The sequence below is a fragment of the Mustela lutreola genome, chromosome 1, assembly GCF_030435805.1.
Source record: "Mustela lutreola isolate mMusLut2 chromosome 1, mMusLut2.pri, whole genome shotgun sequence".
NCBI lineage: Eukaryota > Metazoa > Chordata > Mammalia > Carnivora > Mustelidae > Mustela > Mustela lutreola.
Genome location: NC_081290.1, coordinates 289,473,173 through 289,497,374, shown reverse-complemented (window position 1 = coordinate 289,497,374; position 24,202 = coordinate 289,473,173). Strand labels below are relative to the sequence as shown.

Genomic DNA, 24,202 nt, shown 5'->3' with positions numbered 1-24,202 from the left:
TTTGGTACGTCCCGGGCTACGGCGTCCTAGCGGGGCCTGAAGGGCCCGACGGCGGCGGTTCGCCTTCCTCGTGTCCGCATGACAGACAGCCGCGCGGCGGGCGGACCGCGCGCAGGTACCGCGCCCGTCGGGGGGACGCGGCCAGGGTGCCGTCCGCCGCAGCCCCCGAGCCGGGACCCGGAGCCGGGCCGGGGCCGAGCCGAGGCGAGCCGGCGCAGAGCTGGAGCCCCGAGCCGAGCCGCGGCAACAAGTGGCGGGGCCGGGGCCGGGGCCGGGGCCGGGGCCGGGGCCGGGGGCGCGGCGACCCGCGGCGGGGGTTACCAGGGGCTGGCCGGCGGCCGGCGGGGGCCAGCGGGGGCGGGCGGCCACGGACCGGCCTTCCCGCCGTCCCTGCTGGCGCGTCCCTCCAGCCCCGCCTGGAGCCCCTGCCGCGCGCGCCCGGGGGCCCCGGGGGTGTCTCTGGGGCCGAGTTCGGCGGTCCGGTTCCCAGCCGTGGCCCGGCCCGCTCGCCCGCACGGTGTCCGTCCCGGCCGGGCAGTCACCTGCGGCTCCGCCGCCGTCCTCCCCGCGCCCCAGCGACCCGCTTCGGCTCGCGTCCCTCCCCCCTTCCTCCCGAGGAAGGGGTCTGGGAGGGGGTGCGGGCCGGGCTGTGCCGGGTAGTCCGTGATCTGGGGGCCCTCGGGCCTCTGAGGACTCAGAAAGCAGCGGAGGCTGGAGAGGGTGATCACGGAGGGCGTCATGGAAGTGGTGCCTTTTGAGTTGAACCCTCAAGAGCAGGATTTCACCAGGGGTGAGCCCGAGTGTGTGTAAGGGAGGGGACTGATCCTGGCAAAGGGAACCCTTGGATACAGGCCTGGAGGCCAAACCTGCGGGCTACTCACTCTAGGCCACACGTTTGTGCCAGGGCCGGAGGAGGTGGTGGAGTTAGAGGTGATGGGTCAGGAGCCACAGAGGATTTAAAGGAAGGTCTGGCTGTGTCTCTGGAAATGGGGCAAGGTGAGCCCCCCCCCCCCCCCCCGGGGCTGGAGGCTGGGGAGAGATCAGTGTGCAGTCAGAGGAAAGAAAGGCTCCCTGGAGGAGGTGAATTTCTGGGCCGTGGGGGATGGCTGTGCTGCGGAGTGGCCCCCGTGACTCCGGTTGGTGTTGGTGGGTGGGGCTTGGCCAGGTTCCCAGGCCTGAGGCATCTGGACCTCTGCTGGTGGTGAGTGGGTCTGTGCTGAGTCCCAGGCCTCAGCTCGTGGCCCTCTCAGGGTATATGATGTCTTCTGGCCTTAGCTGAGGGGGAGGGAGCCAGAGGGTCCCCTGGGGCCTGGGTGGGGCTGGTCTGAGCTGCGGCTGGCCTGGAGTTTGTGCCCCCACTTTTGCCTGGGTCCTGGACAGCCTGCCCAGTGGATTTGTCATCCCCCCGCGGCCACGTGCAGAGCCACGAGTGAGGCTACTTCCCTTCCCAGCTGACCCCCCACCCCACCCACTGGACGCACATCCTGTCCCTGGATAGAGGGACAGGACAGGGGGCCTTGAGTCCCAGTGGCCTGGGGTCAGACCCACGCTCAGCTGCAGAGGCTGCTGGCAACTGTGGAGGTGAGGGACAGGGTGGGCCTTGGGGAGCTGGTGGGGGTGGAAGGCTTCCTGGAGGAGGGGCCCAGGGCCTGCCCCACCCATGCTCCTGCCCCAAGCAGTTGTTTACTCTGAAAGTGAGGGGAATGAGCCTCCCTCCCTGATTCTGGCCCAGCCGAGTTGACATTCCTGGAATTCTGTGTGTGGATTTGGGGGTGGTGGCTGCCTCCTCTTCCTGGGCTCCTCCCTCCAGCTCCCTGATTTCCAAGGAGATGCCATGGGGAGCCTCCGGGCTGCCCCACCTCAGCCTGTGGGCCTGCCCCCAGCACAGGTGAGCTGGAAGGCGCCTTTAGGGGGCTTGGTCCTCTTCCCGTCTCTACTGTCTTTGCTCTGCCCCGACTGGGGGACACTCGGGAGCCTCAGCGGTCAGCCCTGCCCCCTGCCTCTGCCCTGAGTGGCTGGGTCCCTCCGTGTGTGTGTGTGTGTGTGTGTGTGTGTGTGTGTGTGTGTGTTGTGGGGATGTAGCTGGGCACTGGGCCAGGCTGTCCTCAGGGTGGGCAGGAAGGAGACATGGAGACCCAGGGCACCAGTGGGGAATAGGGGCGGGTGCCTTGCCCGCCTGCAGGAGAAGGGGGGCCCTTGCTTCTCCTCTCTGTGTGCAGTGTCAGCACAGATGTGGCCCAGGGCTCGGAGGCGAGGGAGAGTGCCAGTTTTTCAAGAATGGGCTATTCTGCCCCCAGTGGTGGGCTGTGCTCCCATGCGGTTGGGAACCCGTGAGCCATGTTTCCTGCCAGAAGAGGGTCACTGAAGGGCAGGCTGGGCACGAGGCGAAATCAGCGGGTGATTTTGCAGCCGAGACGCCCGGGCCCAGAGCTCTGCCCCGTACACAGGGAGTCAGCTGCCCCTGCCCGCCAGTCCTGGTACCAGTTTGAACAACCTGTGGGTTGAACCAGAGGCCGCACAGCCGGAGGGTCCCAACCCTGGTGTGCCGGCTTGGCCCCTCTTGCTTTGGGCAGATGTGCAGGGTGCGGTGGGCTCCCTGAGCGTGCATGTCGGATGGGCTCCCCTGCCCACGGTGCCCATGCTAGCCCTGGGCCCTGGTGGTGTTTGCAGGCGTGCCTGAGGCCACTGCCCTTACCTGACCGCCCTCTGGACAAGCCTGGGCCAAGGGCATTTGGGGACAGCGTGCCCTGTAAGGCTTCCATAGGGGTCTTGGTGGCCGGAGGTGGGTGGGCACACGCTGTGGGTGCCTGAGGCAGGGTGCTCCCAGGGCCTGTGGTGGGCGGAAATGTGGCCCCCCTCGGGGTCCTGATGCTGTTCTCTCCACTGCCACCTCCAGCAGAGAAGTACCCGGTGGAGGAGGAGCAGGGATGTGCCGGAGACCCTGAGGTGGGGGGGGTTGGCCTTGCTGGGCCCAGGAAAGGCCGGGGCCCCTTGGTGGCTCTTCCAAGGGACCGTCCCCCTGGACTGGGTTCTCCCAGCCACGGAGTCTTGCCTCAGTTCTGTGTGGCACTGGGGGGCGGGGGGGACACCCCTCCCCCACGCCGGGGTCCGGGTGGGCCTTGGGCCTGCGGGGCTGGATCAGCAGCAGGAAGGCCGACGCCACAGACCGTTTGTGCTGGCAGGGCCTCCCCCTGCTCAGAGCCGCCTCAGAGCCCTGCAGGCGCCCAGGGCAGGCGGCTGTGCTCTGCAACACCGCGGTCCGCCGTGCCCCGGATCTCTCCCTCTGGGGCTCGGGGTATGCTGCGCCCTTGGCGACCTCTCAACATTGTTTTGGCTTTTGGGGTGGTTCCTCTTGGAGTGGGACCTGGGTCTGGCCAGGTGGGTGCCCACAGCCTTCTCACGGCTCATGCCCCCCTGGGCCCCCCAGCTGCTTGCCACCCCAGAGCCCTGGCGAGTCAGGAAGACCCAGCCCAGGACTGTAGGTTTCCTTGGGGCTCTCCTTCAGCCAATCCCGATGCCACTGCAGCTACCCTTCGGGGGTACAGGCGTGCCCCACCCTGCATTCAAAGGAAGCCCAGAGCAGACGATGGGAGGGAGGCTTCCTGGAGGAGGAGGCGGGACTGGAGAGGTGGAGCCCACCCTGGTCCTGTCTGGTCCCCACACTCTGCCCAGCAGCAGGCTTGTGTCTGGACGACCCTAGATGGGAGTGAGAGGCTCCGGACTCTTAGAGGGGCACTGTGGGAGCCGGAAGGGCTAGAGGTCATCTACGGAGGGGCCAGGGCTGCCGAGTGGCTGAGGGCTGTCAGTGTGGCTGGGCAGTGGTCTCCTGCCTCGGCTTGGTGTTGGCCATGGGACTTCCTCATTTTGGGGACCCAGGAGGGTTGGGAGGCTGCTGCTGGATCTGCCCTTTTGGCCCTGCCGGGAGGCCCATCCCCATCGGTGCCCCGGTCTCGGGGTGCGGGAGCATGGTGAGGTATTCCTGGAGCGGGGGTTATCAAGGGGAGTGGATGAGGTGTGTTCCCTCCCCTGCCACCCCCTACCCCCGACCCCCCACGCACTGCCCTTGCTACTTTCTGGGCCTGGAAGCCCTCCCTGGCCACTCTGTCCCTGGGCACGGAGACAGCCAAGGGGTTGCAGGTGCTTCCTTTCCTCACCAGGGTTCTGGGGAGGACAGGCGGGAGGTCACCGCAGACCTGCATCTGCTCACCGGCCTGCTGTCAGCCCTAGACACGGTTTGTGGGCTGGCGGGCATGGGCTGCCCCTGAGAGGATGGGCGTGGGGCCGGACGCCTGCCACAGTGACGTTTTGAACCCTGCGGTCCCCTCTGCCCTTGAGCTGTGCGAAAGACTGCCGCCCCTGCTCCCAGGCTGGAAGGAGCACCTGCTGTGAGGAGGGAGAGGCAGGGGGCCTGAGTGGGACGCCTTCAGACACCTGCCCCGTGAGCTTGGGGTCCCCTCCTGGAAAGCCCTGGCTGGTGGAGAGGACAGAATCCTCCCGCGAATGCCGGCGGCAGGGGAACGGGCCTGGTGAGTCATCACCAGCCATCTGGGTGCAGGGAGAGCGGGGTTGGTGGCTCAGGGCGCGCATGTGCTTGGAGCCCAGGGATGGGTACGCTTTAGGGCATCTGGGGGGGAAGTGGGCACCGAAGGCTGGCCGTCTGCGGTTCAGGCTGTGACCCCCACACGGCCCGAACACATATGTTCTCTGTACGCAGACCCCACGTGCGCTGCCTCTGTGTCTGCGTGCAAGCCTGCCTCCCTCCCTGGGCACCTTGGGTCAGGAGCAAAGACCTCCCCTCCCCGTCCCTGTTCTGGTCCCCTGCGTCGGACAGTGCACCCCTATCTGGCCCCCAGCTGCCCTCTCTGGCCCTTGTAGGGACATGGTCCTGCGTGGAGGGCTGTTCCTCCTCCCCGAGGTACCCGGCAAGCCTCTGGGAGCCCCACAGTCGGTACCACGTGGTCTCCACTGTGCCCATCTTTCCTTGCATAGGGCTCCAGCCTGCCTTGGCTGACCGCTGGGGAACCGAGCACCGCCTGGCCTCTTTCCCGCGGCAAGCGCAGGTACGTCACGGTCTGGCGGGGCAGTAGTGGAGCTGACTCGCACGGCCTTGTCGGCTCCTTCACTCCTGGCCCAGGGCCCTGCCAGCTGGATGTTCGCCTGGTCCCCGCGCAGACGGTCTGCTGAACATGTCTCCCTGGGCCCCACCTGCTGGAGGAAGGGGACTCCTGTGTGGGAGAGGCTGGACAGGGTCCCTGATGCTGGGCCGGTGCATTGAGGGAAGTCCCCCCTTCTGGCGTCCGCCCTGATGGACCTGTGCCCTCATTCCAACTGGCCCCAGGACCCTTGGATGAATTTTCCCATTTTACTTCAGATCAGACTGGCTTACTCACCTGCAGGGGGCTGCAGGGGTTTGCAGATGGGATGTTTGGGGGATGTTGGGATGGCGACACAGAGGTGAGAGCGCTCTGGGCGCTGGAGCCCGCTCCAGCGGATGCAGGGGTTCCGAGGGGGGCTCAACGGGGAGTCCTGCCCGTCTCTGCTCTCCTCGTAGCCTTGGCCAAGGCCACTTCCTCACCCTCAGAGGCCCTGCCCAGGGAGCCAGGCGGAGGGAGCCAGCCAGCCTCCTGCTCCTCAGGCTTCCAGCTCCCCCCTGCCCCCTCCCCCCACAAGCCAGCAGTAGGTTTCCTTCTGCCCTGGAAGCCCGTGTGCCTTCCTGAGTGTGTCTGACCCCCGCCCCGCTTGTGGGGGTGCTGCATGGGGGGCGAGATGGGGTGAGGCTCAACCTGGATCCTCCCTTGGCCTGTGTGCACCACAAGTGTACTCACACAGGCTCCCACACGACCTCCAAGTGTCCACCCTCTGACAGGGCTGTGGAACTGGCCGACTCGGGCCCGGGGGGCGCCAGGGTCTCGAGGGTGCCGCTTGTTCCCTGAGCAGAGCTGTGGGCAGAGGTTTTTGCAGGGCGCGGGTGGGGCCACCGTGGCGACCCTTTCCTGGGGCCCAGACACACCAAAGCACACTTGGGGTTGGGAAGGGTAGAGGGGCTGTGGGAAACCTCAGGCCAGCCAGCTGGGTGACACAGGCAAGGAGTCTGGGACTCTCCCGTCCCCACTGCTGCCAGGGCCAGCTCTGCTCTGGGGGAACCGCCTTCAGATGCCGCCCTGAGGCCCGGAGCTGCAGTTCTACGAAGGACCTTCAGGGGGCGGCAGAGGGCTGATGCTAGTGGTCCTCGGGGCCCAGGGCGGCTGCCAGACCTCGCTGGGTCCTCAGCCCTCCACCAGTCCTGCTCTGCTTGCTGCACAACCCCCCAGACCTGCTGCCCCGCTCACTGCTCAGTCTGTCCATATGTCACCTTGTGAGTGTCCCCCCTTCCCCCCATCTCTCCGTCCCATCTCTCTCCCCTCTGAGCTCTGCTACCCAACGCTCAGGGATCCTGCCAGCCCTTCCCTCTTTGGACTTCAGTGTCTGGAACTGTCTGCTGGGTGGACACTGCCAGGAGACTCCCTTGGTGACCTGGTAGAGGCCTTGGCTACAGCCCAAGCCCAGGGTGCAGGGCACAGACCCCAGGCCCAGAGCGCCGAGGGGAGGGGGCTCAGCTCTTTCCTAGACAGGAAGGGGGCATCTGGCTTACATGCTGCTGTCTGACCCTGCTGCCCCTACCAGAGGGCGCAGCTGAGGGGACGTTTGTCCCCATCTGTGATTGTGTATGTCCCTGGAGACTGTTCCTGACGCACGTGTGTCTGTACCCCAGCAGACGGGCACACCCCGAGTGACAGTCTAAGGGTGTGTGTCCCAGGGTGTGTACGAGTCACCCTGAGAGTCTGGGAGCTGGGTGTGGGTCCTGGTCTGCACTTGAGTGTGGGAGGCGCAGGGTCTGACTTGTAGCCCAGGCTGGTGCGAAATAAGACGGGAGGCCCCCTCAGAATTTATCAGTAATTCCAAGACAGTGGCGGCAGTCTTCTGTGTGACTGCACGGTCACAGGCTGCAGAAACCGGCCCTACTCCCGGCCCTGGAGAAGCAGGAGCAGGGGAGGGTCAGCCCGCCCCGGCCCACTGAACAGGCAGATGCCGTGGGAGTTGAGGTCCAGGCCGTTTTTAGGCGCCTAGTGATACCCTTGCCCTGTTGTGTGCTCGGGCCCCTCCCTGTGGGTCTGGAAGCCGCCCTGCTTCTTGCAGAGTGACCTGCCATCCTACCTCCTGGGCACCCTCTCCACTTGGCCTTCCCTGCCCCGGCCCCTCTCAGGGGCAGTCCCACCTCCTCCCCCAGCAAGGTAACCCCCTCTCCCCAGGGTGGGTAACCCAGTCTGATTCCTGTCCCGACAGAGGCCTCTCCCCATCTAAGGTGTGACTGCGGGGCTCCAGCCCCTGGCGCGGGTGTCGCCAGCCCAGGCTGGGAGTGTGGGAAGCTCCTTGAGAGTGCGCACCCCAGGCGCTGTTCCGGGCTTTGTAGTCTCGCTCCGGGCGGGGAACCCAAGTCGAAGCTGCCCCAGGTCATCACCAGAAAGCAACTGGGTCACCCCTTCATTTGCATAGCGCCCTGCATCTCGAGTGCGGTCGCAGGTCTCCAGGCCCGGCGGGGGGCAGTGCGGCCGCGGCGGTAGATTGGCCGGGGCGGGGGGATCCCCTCGTTCCCGGGGCTGAGAGCCGCCTGGGCCTCCGCCCTCGGCCCCTCCGGCGCTGTCCCTGCAGTTCGAGAGCATCTTCCTGCCGGGCCCGGGGAAGGCGAGGGCGAGGGGCGCCAGCGCGGGCGGGCGGGGTCGGGCCGTCGCCCCGGGGCCGCGATTGGCCGGCGCCGGCGCCCGCGGAGCGGTGGGATTTGCGGGGCGGGGCGGCGGGCAGGGGAGGGCAGGGGAGGGGTCCGCAGGGCGGTGCGGCGAGGTGGGAAGGGGTGCGCGGGCGAGGCGGGCGCGGATTGGCGGGCTGAGGGGGACGGGGCGGGGGGCCGGGGGCGGGGGGGGGGGTCCTCGGGGGGCGGGGCCGGCGCGGATTGGCGGACGGGCGCGGGCGGGGGCCGGGGCTGCGGCGCGGGGGACCGGGGCAGGTGTGCGGGGCCGCCGCCGGGGCGGAGCGGAGCGGAGCGGCGCGCCCGGCTGCCACCGCGGGGCCGGGGCCGGGGCCGGGGCCGGGGCCCGGGCGGGATGCGGCGTTCCGGGGCGGTGGGCGCGGGGCGCTGAGCCCGGCGGCGGCCCCGGCGCGATGCGCCGCTCGAGCACGGACGAGTCCACGTACCGGCGCAGCCCGTCGCCGGAGGGCAAGGAGCCGGGCTTCGCGCGCGGCGGCCCCTTCCGGCGCTACAGCAGCCTGTACGGGCGCGCGGGCGCGGGGGACGCCGCGGACGCCGCGGACGGCGGGGACGGCGGCCCCTTCTTCGGCCTGCACGCCAGCCCCGGCCCCAAGGCGGCCCAGGCGCGCTACACGTCGCCCAAGGGCAACAAGTACGTGGTCTTCTACCTGGACCTCTCCTTCATCTTCCTCCTAGAGTTGAAGCGCTGCGGCATGGCGCGCGGCTGCCTCCAGGGCGTCAAGTTCCTCATGTTCGCCTTCAACCTGCTCTTCTGGGTGAGTGGCGGGGCCCGGGGGCGAGCCGGAGTCGCTGCTGCAGCGGGGATGCGGGGCGAGGCGCCGGGACGCAGACGGGCCGGCCTGGACGCGCAGGGTCGCGGCTCCGGCCCGGCGGGCCAGGGCTGGAGCGGCCGCGGCGGCCGGGGGCGGGTGTCCGGTCCCGCGAGGCTCTGGCCGAGGCTCTGCGGTCGGGGCCGCTGCCCGCGTCCTGTCCCCTCTCCTGAGACCGGACGTGTCCCGCACCTGCGCGCGGGACGGCAGGGCGCCCGCATTCCAACGCTGGTCGTGGCCGGCGGGGCGCTGGGGCTGACGCCTCCCCTCCCGTCCCAGCGCCCAGCGGGCGTCCTGTCTTCGACCCGCACACCCCCTCCCCGTCCTCAGTGGACTGACCGAGTAGGCCCAAGGACCGGGGTTCGCCAGGGGCTGTTGGGGGTCAGGTGGACCCGTCCATCTTCTGGAGGCCGTGGGAAGGGAGTGGGCAGCGTGAGTTCTCGGGCTGGACCTCCCACCGGGCAGGATGGTGGGCCACCAAGTGTGCTAGGGACGTGTCTGGCGTCTCTGCTGGCTCCTCGTCCTGCATGGTGTGTGTGTGTGTGTGTGTGTGTGTGTTGGGGTGGGGGGGCTCCCATAACTGCAGAGGTGCAGCAGGCCCTCCTGTGGCCTTGGCTCTCCTGAGCAGGTTGGAACAGGCCTGGCTGGGCTGCGGGAGGCTGGGGGCAGAGAGGATGCCGAGGTCACTCCCTCCTCCTTCCGGAGCAGAGAGTCAGGGGGTGTGGCGCGGGCTCTGGACCCCCAGGAGGAGGTTGAGCTTTGCACACTCATCTTCAGGCCGGATGCCCAGAAACCGGGGTCCCCCTCGGCCCCTTCCTCCTTCCTCAGGCTGAGCTTTTCTCTTCCCAGCTTGTGGTGGTTGGAGTCGGGGGTCCCCGGGAGGGGCGGCCAGCCTGGGCTGCCCTTCGGTGTGACCCAAGGGGGCTCCTGGCCCAGGTGCCAGCTTCCAGAGGCGGTCACCCCAAGAGTTTGTTCTCTACAAGAGACTCCTGGCAGGGGTGAGGCACCGGCCCGGAGCGAAGCACCGTGAGGTCAGGAGCCAGCAGCGGGGGTGGGTGGCAGCTGGGCCCTCGGCCAGGACTGGGGTGAGCATCTTCTGTTGGGGGGATGTTGACGAGATACAGTGGGTGCCAGTGTGGTGGGTACCGAGCAGCTGGCAGAGTGGGCATGTCCCCGTGGGTGACCGCATCTGATAGTGGTGGTTGTCACAGATCTTGGGGTGGAGGGGGGTGGTGGGTGTGCAGGAGAGTCAGGTCCCAGGAGGTGGGCAAGACTTGCCTCTTCCCTCGTCTGCCTTCCTCAGTGATCTGGGGAGCTGCCTGCAGGCAGAGGGAGAGGGGCCCCCTCCAGGGCCCAGCCCCCCCTGCCACGGGCCCAGGCTGAGCTGTCTTTGCCCTGTGAAGCCTGAGGAGCAGCCGACCAGTGGCAGAACAGACACACTCTGCCAGTGTCTGCGATGGGTCAGAAACCCCTTTGGGCTCCCCTCCTGGGCAGGACAGTCCGTTTCCCTTTTATTTCACAATTCTGCCTCCCTGCAAAGCCAGCTGGCCCCCTGCTGCTTACCTGGGCCTGTCCTTGCCGCAGCGTGGTGCCCAGCCGGGATCTGAGACACGGAGGTCAGAGAGGGCATGGGGCCTGCCCACAGCCTGTGGGAACCCCCCGCGAGGTGTGGTACAAATGGTCGGGAGGCTGAGTCCCTGTGCCGGTGAGCCTGCGGGTGGCGGGGACAGAGGCTACGGCACCCTTCCTTGGGCCTCAGCTTCTTTGCTACCTGGGGGTGCTGGCCCCCCACCCCATTTCCCACTGTCACTGGGAGACCTCTGAGTGTCATGCCTTAGTCTCCCCTGGAGCTAACTGTAGGGTCAGGGCCGTGGTTGTGGGTGGAGAGTCCCCGAGGGCTGGACCTCCAGACACTCACCTGTGTCAGTCCCTCTGACCCCCGCCCTGCAGGGCCAGGCCAGGGGCGAGGCCATCCTCTGCGGCTGGGGTGGGGGGAATTGTGTCTGAGTGGGCAGCCATGCCTGTCCTGGGTGTGGCTCCAGAGGGAGTGGGTGCCCAGGGCCCTGGGGGGGTCAGGAGTCCAGGCCGCAGGTGCAGATGGGGCCAGGGGATCAGGAAGGTGAGCCCCAGGGTACCGGCCCTCATACCTGTTTAGAGGTGAAGGTGCAATGAGTTCTCTAAGTTTGTCTCCTCCTCACTTTGGCTCTCCTGTCCAAGCCCCGCCCGGCACCCCTTTCCCTCAGGGCCTCGATCCTGCTGGAGGTAGAATCCCGCAAGGCCGGCACATTGACCCCTTGAGGCATCCGCCTGCCTGTTTCCTCCAGCCGTCCCGTCCACACACCACCTGCTCCCCAGGCTGTCGGGTGGCCCTGGCCGAGATCACAGCTCTCGACTCGGCCTGGAGGGGCAGGAAGGGGGAAGGGCTCAGCCCATAATCGATTCTGACTCAGGTGCCCCATCTGACGGGTTTTCCTGGGGCTCCTGCTGGGTTGGGCAGGACTGAGGGTTCCAGCCGTGGGTCCTTGCCGGGCAGGCAGGAGTCATCACCTCGCTGTCCGGGGCCTCAGCCGCCTGGTCCTGTGTGGACGGGCTAGATCACAGGCTCCTCTCAGCGAAGGAAACAGGCCTGCCTCTTGTCCCCAGTGCTGCAGCCGGGGTGACCTGAGCCGGGGGAGCCAGCACCCCCCGGAGGAGGAGAGGGGCCGAGGCGCTGGTGATGGGGGCCCCTCAGAGTTCAGAGCCAGCGGACCCCCAGATGCTCTCCGGCCTTCCCCTAGCAGGTGGCGCCCTTGCTGGCAGCAGACGGCTCCAGCAGGGACGTGCTGGCCCTCCTCGGAGGCCTGCATGTGTATCGGGCACCTTCGGGCCACGGTCCCCATGATGGGGGCAGGGGTGTCTCCTGGGAGCCCTATCCTGGCAAAGAGGGCCTTGTTCGGTACGTGGGAACATGGGGGTGCTGGGCGCGGGGTGAGGGTTTGGGGCCGTTCGGGCCCCCACGGTGACAGAGGGGGAGGGGGAGGCCCAGGGTGGGGAGACGGGGAGGACGTGCCCTCCTGGCCTCGCCTGCTCTGGGGCAGACTGCTCAGGGCTTCCCCAGGGGCAGTGTCCGTGCCCCAAGGGGTCCAGGTGTGGGGGGCGCCTGGGAGAGGAGGGTCTGAGCCCAGCAGGGCCAGGGTGCTTGGGTGTGTCCTCTGAGCAGGTGCCCGGCTCCTTCCAGATTCAGATCAGCCAAGCTGAGGGCCCGCCTTCCTGCTGCTTCCCCTGCGGCTGTCCCTCCCGGCCCCTTTCCCACCTCTGGGCTGCTCCCCACTCTGCGGGCAGGGTCCCCTCTGCATGGCTGGGGCGGGGGTTGGAGCTGCGCTTGCCTTTTCCTGCTGCCCAGGCCACCGTAGGGCTCTGGCTGAGTGCCGCCTCCTCAGGGACTCCCTTGCCCCAGCCGCACCCCAGGTGATGCGCTGCAGATGACGTCCAAGTGGGCAGCCTGGCCTGCTGTCCCTGGCCCTTGGGCAAGACCCCTGAGACTGACGGGGGAGGGGACACCCGCTGGCAGAGGGCCCGTCGGGCTGGGATCCGTGACCCCCCCAGGTCCTCCCTGCAGTTGGGAAGTCCCGGGGCAGGGGCCTGCGAGCGTCTCAGACCTGGTGGCTCCTCTTGGCCGTGGCCTCCTGATGGTGCTGGGCAGGTCCCCATGTCCGGCTGCCACGGGGTGAGGCAGGGGGTTTCTGCTGCCCACAGGGAGGGGTGGGGGGGAGGGCAGCGGGTTCTGTGATGGGATCGGGTCTGCAGGGCCCTGGGGAGCAGGTCCTGGGGTTGGGGTGCTTGGCTGGTCCAGTCAAGGCTCAGAACACTCTCCTCCTTGGGGCCGGCCGCTGGCCGACGGGGCGGAGGGGGCTTCTGGGGCCTGGGGATGTCTGTCTGCTCTGCGGTGGCAGTCTGGGTCTCTGGGTCCAGCTCTGCGACAGGGCCCTCCTGCCCGCGGCGTGGGTGGCAGGCAGCAGACACAGCCCGCTTCTGACTTTCGGAGCAGCGGCGTCGATGCTGGGACCAGGGGTTAGGCATGTCTGCGACCGGGTTGGTAGCTCCCTGATAGGTTGGGGGCGGCAGCGGTCTGTCAGGGGCCCCAGTGGCTCTGGCTCGACCCCGGGTGGTTGTCGGGCCTGTCTCCCCTCCCCCCATGACCCCAGTGGGTTTTGTGGAGTCTGGCCTGTTGGAAGGGAGGGTGAGGGGAGAGGCAGGTCGGCCAGGCCTGTCTGGAGAGATCCTTTTAGATCTCAAGCAGGCACGTGTAGGACTCTGTCTGGGGTAGAGGGATGTGGCCGCAGCCCTGAAGGGCCGGAGGGGCCTCGGAAGCCAGGCGGACCGCGTCCCAGCTGCGGCCCCAGACCCGGCCTTCCGCCTGTGGTAGGGGCCCCGCCTCCCTTCTGGCTGCCCGGAGGACCCGGCCACGGCCTCTCCCTCTCCCTCTCCCTCTCCCTCTCCTCCCCAGCAATGCTGGCCAGGTGTTTGCGTGGAGCCTGACCGGGGCGGGGAGGGGGCGCTGGAACTCACGACCCTGAGATCCAGACATGAGCTGAGAGCAAGAGTTGGGCGCAACCAGCTGAGCCACCCAGGCGCCCCCCCCTTTATTGTTATTATTTCTTTTTTAAGAAAGATTTTATTTATTTATTTGAAAGAGGGAGAGTGAGAGAGACAGCATGAGACGGGGGAGAGTCAGAAGGCGACGCAGGGCCCCCACCGAGCAGGGAGCCCAATGCGGGACTCGATCCTGAGACTCCAGGATCATGACCTGAGCCGAAGGCAGTTGCTCAACCAACTGAGCCACCTGGGTGCCCCTCCCCCACCTTTTAAAAAAGTCTTCTTTTAAGGCTTCTCTACTCCCAGCGTGGGGTTCGAACTCCCAGCCCTGAGATCAGTGTCTCATGCTCCACCGGCTGAGCCGGCTGGGCGTCCGTTTGGGGTTCTTAACTGTCCCCTGGATGCCCCTTTGTGGTCCGGTGAGCTCTTCCTTGCCCTGGAGGGTAGACTTGACCTTCCTGAAGCTGCTGCCAGGGCTGTTCTGTTCCCCTGCCCAACCCCCCTCAGGGGACGCCGGCTTCAGGGCCTGCAGTCACTGGGGCTGCTCTCCTCGTGCCTGGGCCTTGCGGCTGAGGATGGCGCAGGGGCTGACGCATAGGAACAGCGGCCTGTTGTGTTGTTTTCCAGTGAAGGGCCGGACGCGTAGCCACCAGTGACAATATCCACTGTCAGCCCAGAGGTACCTACCTCGAGCCCCTTGGCTCAGTCTCCCTGACTCCTGCCTTGGGGCAGCTGCACACCTGGGTTCTGGCTCAGTGACGCGTCCCGCAGTTCCTAACGTGTACGGATGGGCCCCCTCGTGGTTCTTCTTGGCTGGGAGGGGCCAACCACCTTGTCGTGCCCCAGGGCTGTGCTGGCTGCCAGGAGAGGGGCTTCTGGGCACAGGCTGGGCCCCTGCGGGCACCTGGCCCTCCACCGTGTTCCAAGAACATGGCCAGCTGTCCTGCCGTCTGCTGTCCTGCCGTCTGCGGGCCGGAGGGGCCGTGGCAGAGGGCCACCTGACACCTGCCCCTGCCCCGGGCCTGGGGGCGGGGCTGGCGTCTCAGACTTGTGGTCCTTCCACCCGGCCAGACTGAAAAATGCAAGGAGGGGACAGCAGGAAGGAGGGGGGAGCCCAAGCCGGTGCGGGCCTGGAGCTGGTGACGGGGAGGGCAGGAGATGAGGCTCCAGGTGCGTGGGAGGGCGTGGGTGGGGGACCCACCAGGAGGCCTGGGCCCCCCTCTCAAGCTGTCATGGGCTTTTGCGTGGCTGGGGAGGGGAGCCCCGCCTGTGCCCCAAGCCATGGGAGAGCCGGGCTGGACGTCCATGGGGTTCGGGTGGGGTCCCAGCCTCCCAGGGACCTCAGCCCCACTTAGCCTGTGTTTGATGTTCTCTGTCTGAGACTAACGGGCTTTGTTTTTCTTCCTGCACTTGGAGGCTGTAATTCTCCTGCCAAAATGTTTTAAAAGCTGCATACACAGAAACATTTTCAAAATTATAGGTAGTTTTATTAACTGTGTGTGCGTTTTGTTAGTGTATGTGTCTGAGCGTTTAGCGACTGTTTTCTGCAAACATGCTTGAACACAGAGGGCCTTGGGGCTTGTGGCCACGGCAGGTCACAGGGCAGCGCATCTGTGACACAAGCCTGCGTCTGCCACTGATGGTGAGGGGTGCCCGCGGCAGCATGGCGTGTGACGTGGTGGCAGTGAGGGGGGGTGTGTGTCCCAGTGTGGGTCTCTCCTGCCGTCGCAGGGTGGAGGTGGGACGTCGTGTGCAGACTTAGTTATGGAAATCCATTTCTCCCGCTGCTGGGGGTGAGGAGTTCCCTCCTGGGTTCCACGGAGACCCGGGCCAGTCCCCACCCCCACAGCTGCTCTGCTCCCCGTGTCCTCCTCTTGTCCTTCCTTCTGTGTGTCCCCATGGGGCGAGGGAGCTCAGACGGGCTCATTTCCTGCTGACAGGAGCTGTCTGCCAACGTCCTTGAAGGCGGGCACTTGGGCTTGTTCCTCTGCTCAGGAACCTGCTGCAGGAGGCAGTCCCCCTGCCTCCCACTGAGGCCCCACTCCTGGGGGCTCAGCCCAGAGACATGACGTGCTCCGTGGGGGCTTGTGGTTCAGTGGGGGACAAGCTGACGTGAGGCCTGGGCATGGTGGCCGGTTACTGTGTCCTGCTTCATGGGGGGGGTGGGCCACGTTCACACCCGCCCTGACCCAGTTCCCTCCCTGCTCCCCAGCCACAGTGTCCCTTCTGTGCACAGTACCCGACTGGGCAACCCCAGCTTCAACCTTGCCTTGGGGCTTTGGAGATCCTGGAGGCAGTAGGTATGCTGTAGGGACACGGTGCTGGGTGTCCCTGCAGGCATGGGGGAGGGGCATAGCTCCAGAAAAGCCCTCGGCTCCATTTCTCATCTGTAGGTTAGGTGGGAGGACCGAATGAGCCAGAGCCTGTCCCAGCCTCCTGTGCCCCACGGTGCTGAGCGGTGCCTCACACAGGCAGGGGTGGGGTGCCCAGAAGCGCTGGGTGTCCCCTGGACAGCCTCGCCCGGGGTCAGCACCTTGGACAGTGCCAGCGCCCCTCCATCCCCGCAGGCGCACCCACACCTCCAGGACTGCCCTGGGGCGGTGCCCACGCCCAGACCTGCCATGAAGACCTCTCCTGTCTCTGTCCCCCCAACACTGGGCATCTGGCTCCTTGCGCTGGGTGCCCACCGAGGGCACCGAGGCAGTCTGAACCCCTCCTCTGGGTGGGTCTCCCCACTGTGGGAGCAGTCATCTGGGCAGTCCCCCCACTCCGGGCTCCTGGCCCCTGGTCACGGCCCTGAGTTTGATCAGTGCACCACTGACCACCTCTCAGGGGGCCGGCCACTGGCAGAGGCTCTGTCACCGTCCATCGTGGGCCCTCTGGGGACCTCCAGGGCCATGTGGTCAGTGCCAGGGGCAGGCCAGGATCCTCTGACCCACCAGGGTCCCCCAAAACTGCTACCCTGCCCCCTCCCTGCGTCTTGCCTGAGCTGCGGACCCCCACCCTCCTCTGGGGAGGGGCCTCAAATAGGCAGAACAACCCCTGCTTCCGGACCCTGCCCTGAGCCAGCAGCATTCAGCAGAGGGATTGTTTAGAACTTGTAGACCGAAGTTCTTGCTTTTGTGGAAGGTGCAGACCGGGGCGGGACGCCAGAGAGGACCCGCATGTTCACCCTGGGCTGCTGGACCCCCACACTGGCTGGTGGTGGGCATGTCAGCCGGAGGCTCTCCTGCCTCGCTCAGCCCTTGGCAAGGCCCAGAGGGATCCCAGATGCCCACACCCAGGGAGCCGTGGCCCCTGCTCTTGGTCTGAGAGCCGCATGCCCCCTACCCCCACAATTGCAGTCTCCTGCCCGCCTGGCTGAGAGCACGGCGTGCATACTCCCCAGAGACTCTGGGACCACCGAGTGGTGCCCCGCCGCCACCCCAGGGCCGGGCTGACCTGGTGATGGGGGAAGGGGTGAGGATGTGCCCATGAGAAGGTGAGGCCTCCTTGGGCAGGGGCCTCAGAGCTGGTGGAGCCTGCAGAGTCATGGGGTCCCTGTTGGGCTTGGGGAGCCCATCTGGTTGCTGGGGAGGCGTTGTGTGTGGACGAACCGGCTGCCCTTGGCTCTGCCTCTGACTCACTGGGCACGAGACTCACTTCCCAGCCTCAGTTCCCTGGTCTGGGAAATCGGGTGGGAGTCTGGCCTTCTAGGCTCAGGAAGCTTTTGTGGGGTGAGGCAGGGCTTGTGGTCCTGGGCGGCTGCGGTATACCCTGGAGTCTGTGAGCTAGCCTGTTCTGGGCATGCGGGGGGATCGCACCTAGGGGGCCCTGGGGGCTGAGGCCAGGAGGGCCCCCCCTGATGTTGAGGAGTGGGGAGGGGTCCCCAGGCAGGGCCGCTGGCTTTCCCCAGAGCCCAGCAGGCATTAGTCACCAAGTGGTCTCACTGAAGCCCAGGTTTTGGGGGACCAGGAGCTGGTCCGTGTTCATGGGGCTTACCTGGAATACAGTCTCCTCTTTGTTTCTGAGACCACCCAGAGCCCCGGCGCACCCCTGCTCCCCCAAGGCTGGGTGTCCCCGTCACCAGGAGAGGCCGAGTGCCCGCTCTGGCTTCTTCACCGCTTTGCCTTCTCCCCTTCTTCCTCTCATTTCAATGTTTTTTTTTTTTTTAAGATTTTATTTATTTAATCTGACAGAGAGCCAGCGAGAGAGGGAACACAAGCAGGGGGAGCGGGAGAGGGCGAAGCAGGCTTCCCACAGAGCAGGGAGCCCCATGCCTGGCTGGATCTCAGGAGCCTGTGATCATGACCTGAGCCTAAGGCAGATGCTTAACCCACTGAGCCACCCAGGTGTCCCTTCAATTGTGTTTGTAATAAGGAGCGACTATGAAATTCAGTAGCAGTCCCGGTGGTTGAAAGGGAGGGGCAGTGAGTGCCAGGGAGGGGTTCTCTGCTCCATCCTGTGCTGGCGTCCATGCCGGGGTCTGGTGCGTGTTCTGGGCCTCGCACTTAGAAATGGACAGCGGGGGATGCCGGGGGCCCACTGGGATTACGGCCGCCCACTGGGAGGTGGTTTTAGGAAAGAGGGGAGTGTGTGGTCCAGCAGGGTCTCCAGGCGTCATGTCCCTGACTGCTCAGGTCCAGAGAGGCTGTGGGGTAGGTGCAGGCCAGGACCTGGGCCAGAGGGGTATGCTTCCTAGAGGGGTGGTGTTTGGGGGGCCTTAGGGCCCCTTGCCCAGGCTGCTTCACTGTGTCCCTGGGACAGGGACAGGCAACCCATTTGTGACCTGAATGGAGAGTGTCCTCAGACCATCTGCTTCCCACTGCCAGAGGTGGCGGACCTTGGAGTCCCCATTCCTGTGACTGTGGGGGGACCGGCCGGGAGGGCTGGCTGGCCCTGGAAGGTCGGCAGGGTGGGCCTGTGGGATGCCACTCTGGGTGACCACTGGGGTCTGGTGCAGCCTGCCCTGGGCTGTGGATGGTGGTTTCACGGCCCTCTCTTCCCCCTGGCGGTCCCAGCTGGGAGGCTGTGGCATCCTCGGCGTCGGCATCTGGCTGGCGGCCACGCAGGGGAACTTCGCCACCCTGTCCCCCTCCTTCCCGTCCCTGTCGGCCGCCAACCTGCTTATCGTCACCGGCACCTTCATCATGGCCATCGGCTTCGTGGGCTGCATCGGAGCCATCAAGGAGAACAAGTGCCTCTTGCTCACCGTGAGTGCCCCCTGCACGCGGGCGCCGTCTCTGGGCCCCGCTCCCTACCTGTGCTGACCCCGCAGGACCGGTCCCTGGGGACCTTGCTGGGCCGGGGGCGGGGGCTTGGTTGCTGGGGGTGCTGCTCGGTCGGGGTTTAGTGGAAGCCCCCCCCCCGACAGGACAGAGGCCCCCCGCCATGTGCCCACGAGTGCCAGGCGGGGCCCCCTCCGGCCTACATCGGGCCTGTTTGCTCGGAGACCACCCTTCCAGGGAGCCTCTGCCCAGCTCCTGTCCCAGGACCCCGCTGAGAGGCTCGAGTCCCCTCCTGTGCGGTGGAGACAGATTCCCAGGCAGGCTGTGGTTCCCCGTCTTCAGGAGCATTATACCGGGGCGGAGAGGGGCCAGGCTCGGCCTCCTGCAGCTTGATCTTGTCGGCCGAGCCCTTGCCCAGGGTGGGGCCTCGGAGGGCCTGTCCCCCAGTCTGTGCAGCTGTCCTGGGTGTTCAGCTGGTTCCACAGGCTGCCATCAGTGCCTGGGGCTCTGATCCCTTGGAGCAGAGGGTGGGGGTGTGGCTGGGTCCCCAGCTGCCCTGGGGCAGGAGGCTGCGCTGTGGGTGGGGGGCCCAACCCCAGCCTGCCCTGCAGGGTGACCTGAAGTCCAGAGTGCAGGGCCTGCTGGGGGCACTGGGGGCCCGCACTGAGGGAAGGCCAGATTGGGGATCCCGGGGGAGGACAGGGCTCGCTCCCCGCAGCCCGTCCCCTTCCTGTCTGCAGGAAAGGCAGGGTGGACGCAGGCTGTCTCTGCTGCCCCGCGGGCGTGAGGCTCTGGGGTGCTCACGGGGCGGTGCGGGGGGATGACTGCCACCCAGCAGGCAAGGTTTGTGAGGCCCGGTGGGGCTTTGCTCCTGGTGGCTGTCCCCTCCCCTCAGTCTTTCCTGAGGGGCTGCTGACCTCCCCTGGCTGCTCTGACGGCTGTAACCGGCATGGTTCAGGGTCTTTTTTTTTTTTTTTTTTAAGATTTTATTTATTTATTTGACAGACAGAGATCACAAGCAGGCAGAGAGGCAGGCAGAGAGAGGGGGGAAGCAGGTTCCCCGCTGAGCAGAGAGCCCGACGCGGGGCTCGATCCCAGGACCCTGAGATCACGACCTGAGCCGAAGGCAGAGGCTTAACCCACGGAGCCACCAGGCTCCCCGGTTCAGGGTCTTTGTGGTCCGACCTTCTCCCTGCCCACCACAGGGACACAGGCACAAAGCACACACGTGTGCTGGCAGGGGTGAGACTTGTGCTTCTGAGGTTGGTTGAGCAAGAGAAGGGCCCTCGCTCCAGAGCGGGCAGGAGCCCACGGGAGGTGGGGCAGCAGGAGGGGCTCTGCTGGTCTCCGGGGACCGGACACCGTGGGGGAGGTTCCTGTAGCGCGGGGGGGTCTGTCTGCATTTGCGGCCCCACCCTTGGGAGGCTGCCCGAGCCAGGGGTGTGTGGGGGGGGGGGCAGCTCGGGGCCAGGCGGCCAAGTCACCAAGGTCGGGTCCCCTGTGCAGTTCTTCGTGATGCTGCTGCTGGTGTTCCTGCTGGAGGCCACCATCACCATCTTGTTCTTCGCCTACACTGACAAGGTTCGCCCACCCCTGCCCTCCCCAGCTTTGGGGGCGGGGGCTCTGATCTCACCAGCCAGCTAGGGCCACAGCACTGTGGGTGACAAGGGTGCGGGCAGGGCTGGGAATGGCAGTCACAAGCTCCACACTTGGTGCGAGTGGACAAAAGCCCCTGCCATCCACGCACTGGGGGAAGCGGCTTTAACCGCAGCCACCAGAGGCCGGGCCTGGAGGCTTGGGGAGGTTTCTGGCCCTCCAGGAAGTGGGGGACAGGGGAGCAGTGCTGTGGTCTGGCTGTGCCGAGCTCCTGCTGTCCTGGGCTGCACGTCTGCCGGGCAGGGAGAATCCCCCATCCCCAGGTCCTTAACCACCTATTTACTTACTGATGGCTCGTTGGCCGTGTGCTTCCTGTCCCCGGCTGTGCCCCACCTGCTCCTTCCTCTGCCCACTGGGCGCTCTCGCTCGGCTCCTGGGTCCCTCTGGCGTCCTCCCACCGGTGCACTTTCTGGCGCCGGATGACCCCCCAGACCTAGCTTGGCCTCTCCTTCCCCAGGCCTGGAACCAGCCCCTCCTCCGGGAGCCCCGGTTCCCTCGCTGGACGACGGTCTGGGGAACCGAGTTGCGGGGGCGGGTGTGCTCGTCGCCACTGGGGCGTCGTAGCTTCCGGGCCCCTTGGCGGAGGGACGGAGTCGGGCGTGCTCACAACCTGCGTGTACAGACCGGTCGGTGTTTCCGTCCGTGTCCGTCTGTCTCTGTACGGGCAGCTGAGGCGGCAGACTCTGGTGCCAGCTGCTGTTCAGCACCACAGAGGGCCCAGGGATGGGGGCTTCCAGGAGGAGGGGACTCCAAGGAGGGAGACAGTGGGCACAGGTGCCTGTGGGGTCTGGATGAGGGAGGTGGAGCTGGCTGTGTGTGTGGGGGGTGTCCTGCTGACCTCACTGCACCTGCAGATCGACAGGTACGCCCAGCAGGACCTAAAGAAGGGTCTGCACCTGTACGGGACCCCAGGCAACGTGGGCCTCACCAACGCCTGGAGCATCATCCAGACCGACGTGAGTGCGTGCGGAGGGGATGGGGGTGTGTCCGGTAGGGGACGCGGACCCCCCCCCCCCACCATCCCAGCCCCTGCACCTGTCCACAGTTTCGCTGCTGTGGGGTCTCCAACTACACCGACTGGTTCGAGGTCTACAACGCCACCCGCGTGCCCGACTCCTGCTGCCTGGAGTTCAGTGAGAGCTGTGGCCTTCACGCACCTGGCACCTGGTGGAAGGCGGTGAGCCCCTCCCCTCCCCAGGCATCCTGGACCCAGGGGAACCCGGGGTGGGGAGGAGGGCCAGCCTCGCGGCCCCTGTGACGCACACCCTTCCTCCAGCCCTGTTATGAGACCGTGAAGATGTGGCTCCAGGAGAACCTTCTGGCTGTGGGTATCTTTGGGCTGTGCACGGCACTGGTACAGGTACGCTGGCCGGCTCCTGCCTCAGGAGCCACCTGGACTTACCCCGGTCTCTGACCTCACAGCTTAGCTCACCAGCACCCGGGGGGAGGGTCCTCGAGCCTCCATGGCTGCGCAGAGGTGGGGTTTGAGGTATAGTCGGAGCCTACTCCACAGGGAGGTGGCCTTTGACAGATCAGGGACTGGTAGGCCAGCCTGTTCCTGTGGCCTAAGCCTGGCAGCTGTGGTGGGTGAGTCACGGGATGGCCCAGCCAGTGCCGAGCAAGGGTGGGCATTCCAGGGCCTGGTGCCCGAGCCGGGCTTCCTGCCCCCGTGGAAGCCTGGAGCGTTAGACCCTGCAGAGGCTGGAGGGCAGCGGTCAGCAAACCCGGACCTCGGGCAGCCCTGTTCCTGGGGGGCAGTGGTAGGCGGGTCCCAGCCAGACCACACACGGTCAGAGGTGACCCCAGGTGGAGGATGTGCAGGGGAGGGAGGGAGGGGGCACGGAGCCAACGGGCCCTGCAGCCACCAGCAGAACCACAGCAGCCACACTGAAAGGCGGGTCTGGGGGCTGAGCCCTAGGAGTCCCCAGCGTGGCCCCTAGGCTAAGGCTTGGGGATGTGGCTGGGGGAACCCGAACTGCCAGGGTTGGGGGAGGCATCCCTGGGGAAGTGGGGTACGGGCCATCCAGGGAGGAAGCTGTGGGGTGGGGTCTGGGGCAGGACCCCCTGTGCCTGTGGTCTCCGGGAGCAGTCCTGCCCAGCCCCCTTGTGTCTCCGCAGATCCTGGGTCTGACCTTCGCTATGACCATGTACTGTCAGGTGGTGAAGGCGGACACCTACTGTGCGTAGGGTGCCCGCTGCCTGCCTCCCCTGCCTCGCTGCCAAAGGACACGGCCCACTGGGAGATGCCCGCTCCTGCTGCGGGACTCAGCACCAACCCTGCCCCCCCGCAACCGCCCCCCCAGACCCTCAGCCAGCTGGATGAGCCCCGTGCTGGAGGCGGGAGGGGCTTCTGGCACATTTCAGGTCCGGGTACTCTCCCGAGCAGCGTCTGCCCCTGCTCTGCCCCCCTGGCCGGTGTCATTCACGAGTGGGGATGGGGGTGGAGGGCTGACCGCTGGTCCTGGTGCTCCAGGTGGGGCGGCTGCCCCACCACCCACATTCCACAGCGGAGCCTGGCAGGCTCTGGTGCATCTTAATAAAGTGTGTGGACAGCCCGCCCCCCCCCCCCCCGCATCTGTTGCTGCCTGACCCCCAGGGACGTGCCCAGCGCCTGGGGTGGGGTTCCTGCACATGCGTGGGGGCAGCCCCCACCCCGCCGGGGAAATCTGTTGGTGGTGCAGAGGTGTCTCAGGACGGCCCTGGGCCTCCCTCCCCATCTAGCCCCAAGGCCTTGCCTGCCCCAGGGCCCCTGTTTCTGTGAACTTGGCCCCGGAACTGCTCATCTGCATGGTCAGGAGGGAAGCGGATGCTGCAGGCACATCAACGCAGGGAGACAGGAGCAACGGGCGCGGGGAAGGCCGTGGGTCTGGAGCTTGGGGGAGGACGGGACCCTCCCAGGAGCCTCCCTAGCTGCGCGGCCCACGACCCCCCAAATCTCCATTTCCTGCCCCCCCCAGGAACACCCTGCATCACTGTCTTTGTGTGGCAGGCCCACCTGGGGATGCCCGACCAAGCACTGACCACAGCCACGACGGACAGCCACTGTGCTCACAAGCCCACCGACCCCACCTGTCCTCACTCTACGGAAACTACCAGAACCAAAGTGTAGTGATGTCAGGGCATGTGGTCAACGCCCCAAACTAAACCATTTCTCACCCACCAGCCGCAAACGACTGGAACACCAGCAGAACCGTCGCATATCCAGCAAAGCAGTCTCCACGTGACCCCCCCCCCCCCCCCGTGTCCATAGAGCCCTCCTGCTGGGAACCAGGTCCCCCCACTGGTATGTGTGACCACAGACAGACCTGCCCCATGCCCGGCTGCTCCGGAGTACGCCGCGGGCCAGCCTGGACCCACGGGAAGGGCTCGCAGACCTGGACCCTTTCAGCTCACAGCCTCTCATGTGACCCTCAGACTCCAGCCCTTACTCAGCTTCCCCCATGACCCTCCAGTGGCCTTGGAGCCCAGGGTCCCTGCCCTCCAGCCCAGACCGCCCCTGCTGGCTCTCTGCTTCCGAGGCTCACTGCTCTGCGTGGGTTGCCCCCAGGGGTCTCCCCACTTTACTGGTCCCCCCTCCCCCCCACACCCAGTGTCTGTCACCTACCCGGCTCCGCGTCTCACCCCCAGCTCCAGAACAGACTTGAGACCTCCCAGAGCCTGGCACCCCAGCCCTGGCACCATGGCCTCCGGGCTCCCCTCCTGCCCGGGCCTCTGAAGCCGGGTCAAGGGGATGCCGGCCTGTGCCCACAGTTCCCTGCTCTGCTCCTGCCCACTGCCGGGGGCGCTGGTGTGGGGACTCGGGGAACCACAAGCCGACCCTCAAAGCAGACGGGCATACATGCGAACATACATGCACACGCGTGCTTGAGCAGCACACACACGCCCCCACAGGTGTGCACACGGACTCCCCACGACAGCTCCGCTCCCCCTGCCACGCTCTCTCCGTCCCTCTGCGCGGGCCCAGACTCCTCATCTGCCCTAGCAGCAGGCTGCCCTGCCCCCGCCCCCCAGCAAGTCTGCTGGGTTAGGAATCTGGGCACTTGGCAGGGCCCGTCCCTCTCAGAACTACGGGGTTCCTCTGTGGGGCCACTCCACCAGGGCACTGGCTGCCCCTCAGAGCCCTTCCTGCTTCATGTCCCACAGCAGGAGAG

At 66.6% G+C, this 24,202-nt stretch overlaps 1 protein-coding gene and 1 long non-coding RNA gene across 9 annotated transcripts; one reads left to right on the top strand and one right to left on the bottom strand.

Moving 5' to 3' along the window:
• Window positions 1–19: 19 nt before the first annotated feature.
• Window positions 20–22,606, top strand: TSPAN4 (tetraspanin 4). 8 transcript variants are annotated; one of them, XM_059152075.1, is made up of 9 exons: window positions 20–115; window positions 4,990–5,060; window positions 8,480–8,559; window positions 18,189–18,380; window positions 19,902–19,976; window positions 20,906–21,007; window positions 21,097–21,228; window positions 21,328–21,411; window positions 22,170–22,606. In XM_059152075.1, the coding sequence occupies exons 3-9, from the start codon at window positions 8,497–8,499 to the stop codon at window positions 22,236–22,238; spliced, it is 717 nt and encodes a 238-aa protein (XP_059008058.1). In that variant the 5' UTR covers window positions 20–115; window positions 4,990–5,060; window positions 8,480–8,496; the 3' UTR covers window positions 22,239–22,606. The 8 variants fall into 8 exon arrangements, with proteins under 8 accessions (XP_059008058.1, XP_059008045.1, XP_059008051.1 ...); XM_059152068.1 differs by lacking the exon at window positions 20–115 and adding an exon at window positions 1,275–1,581; XM_059152083.1 differs by lacking the exon at window positions 20–115 and adding an exon at window positions 1,693–1,888.
• On the bottom strand, window positions 14,654–17,370 carry LOC131818118 (uncharacterized). The gene is made up of 2 exons (XR_009348703.1): window positions 17,170–17,370; window positions 14,654–15,166 (listed from the first exon to the last, which is right to left on the bottom strand). It is a non-coding gene; the product is annotated as an uncharacterized LOC131818118 (long non-coding RNA).
• Window positions 22,607–24,202: the final 1,596 nt, after the last annotated feature.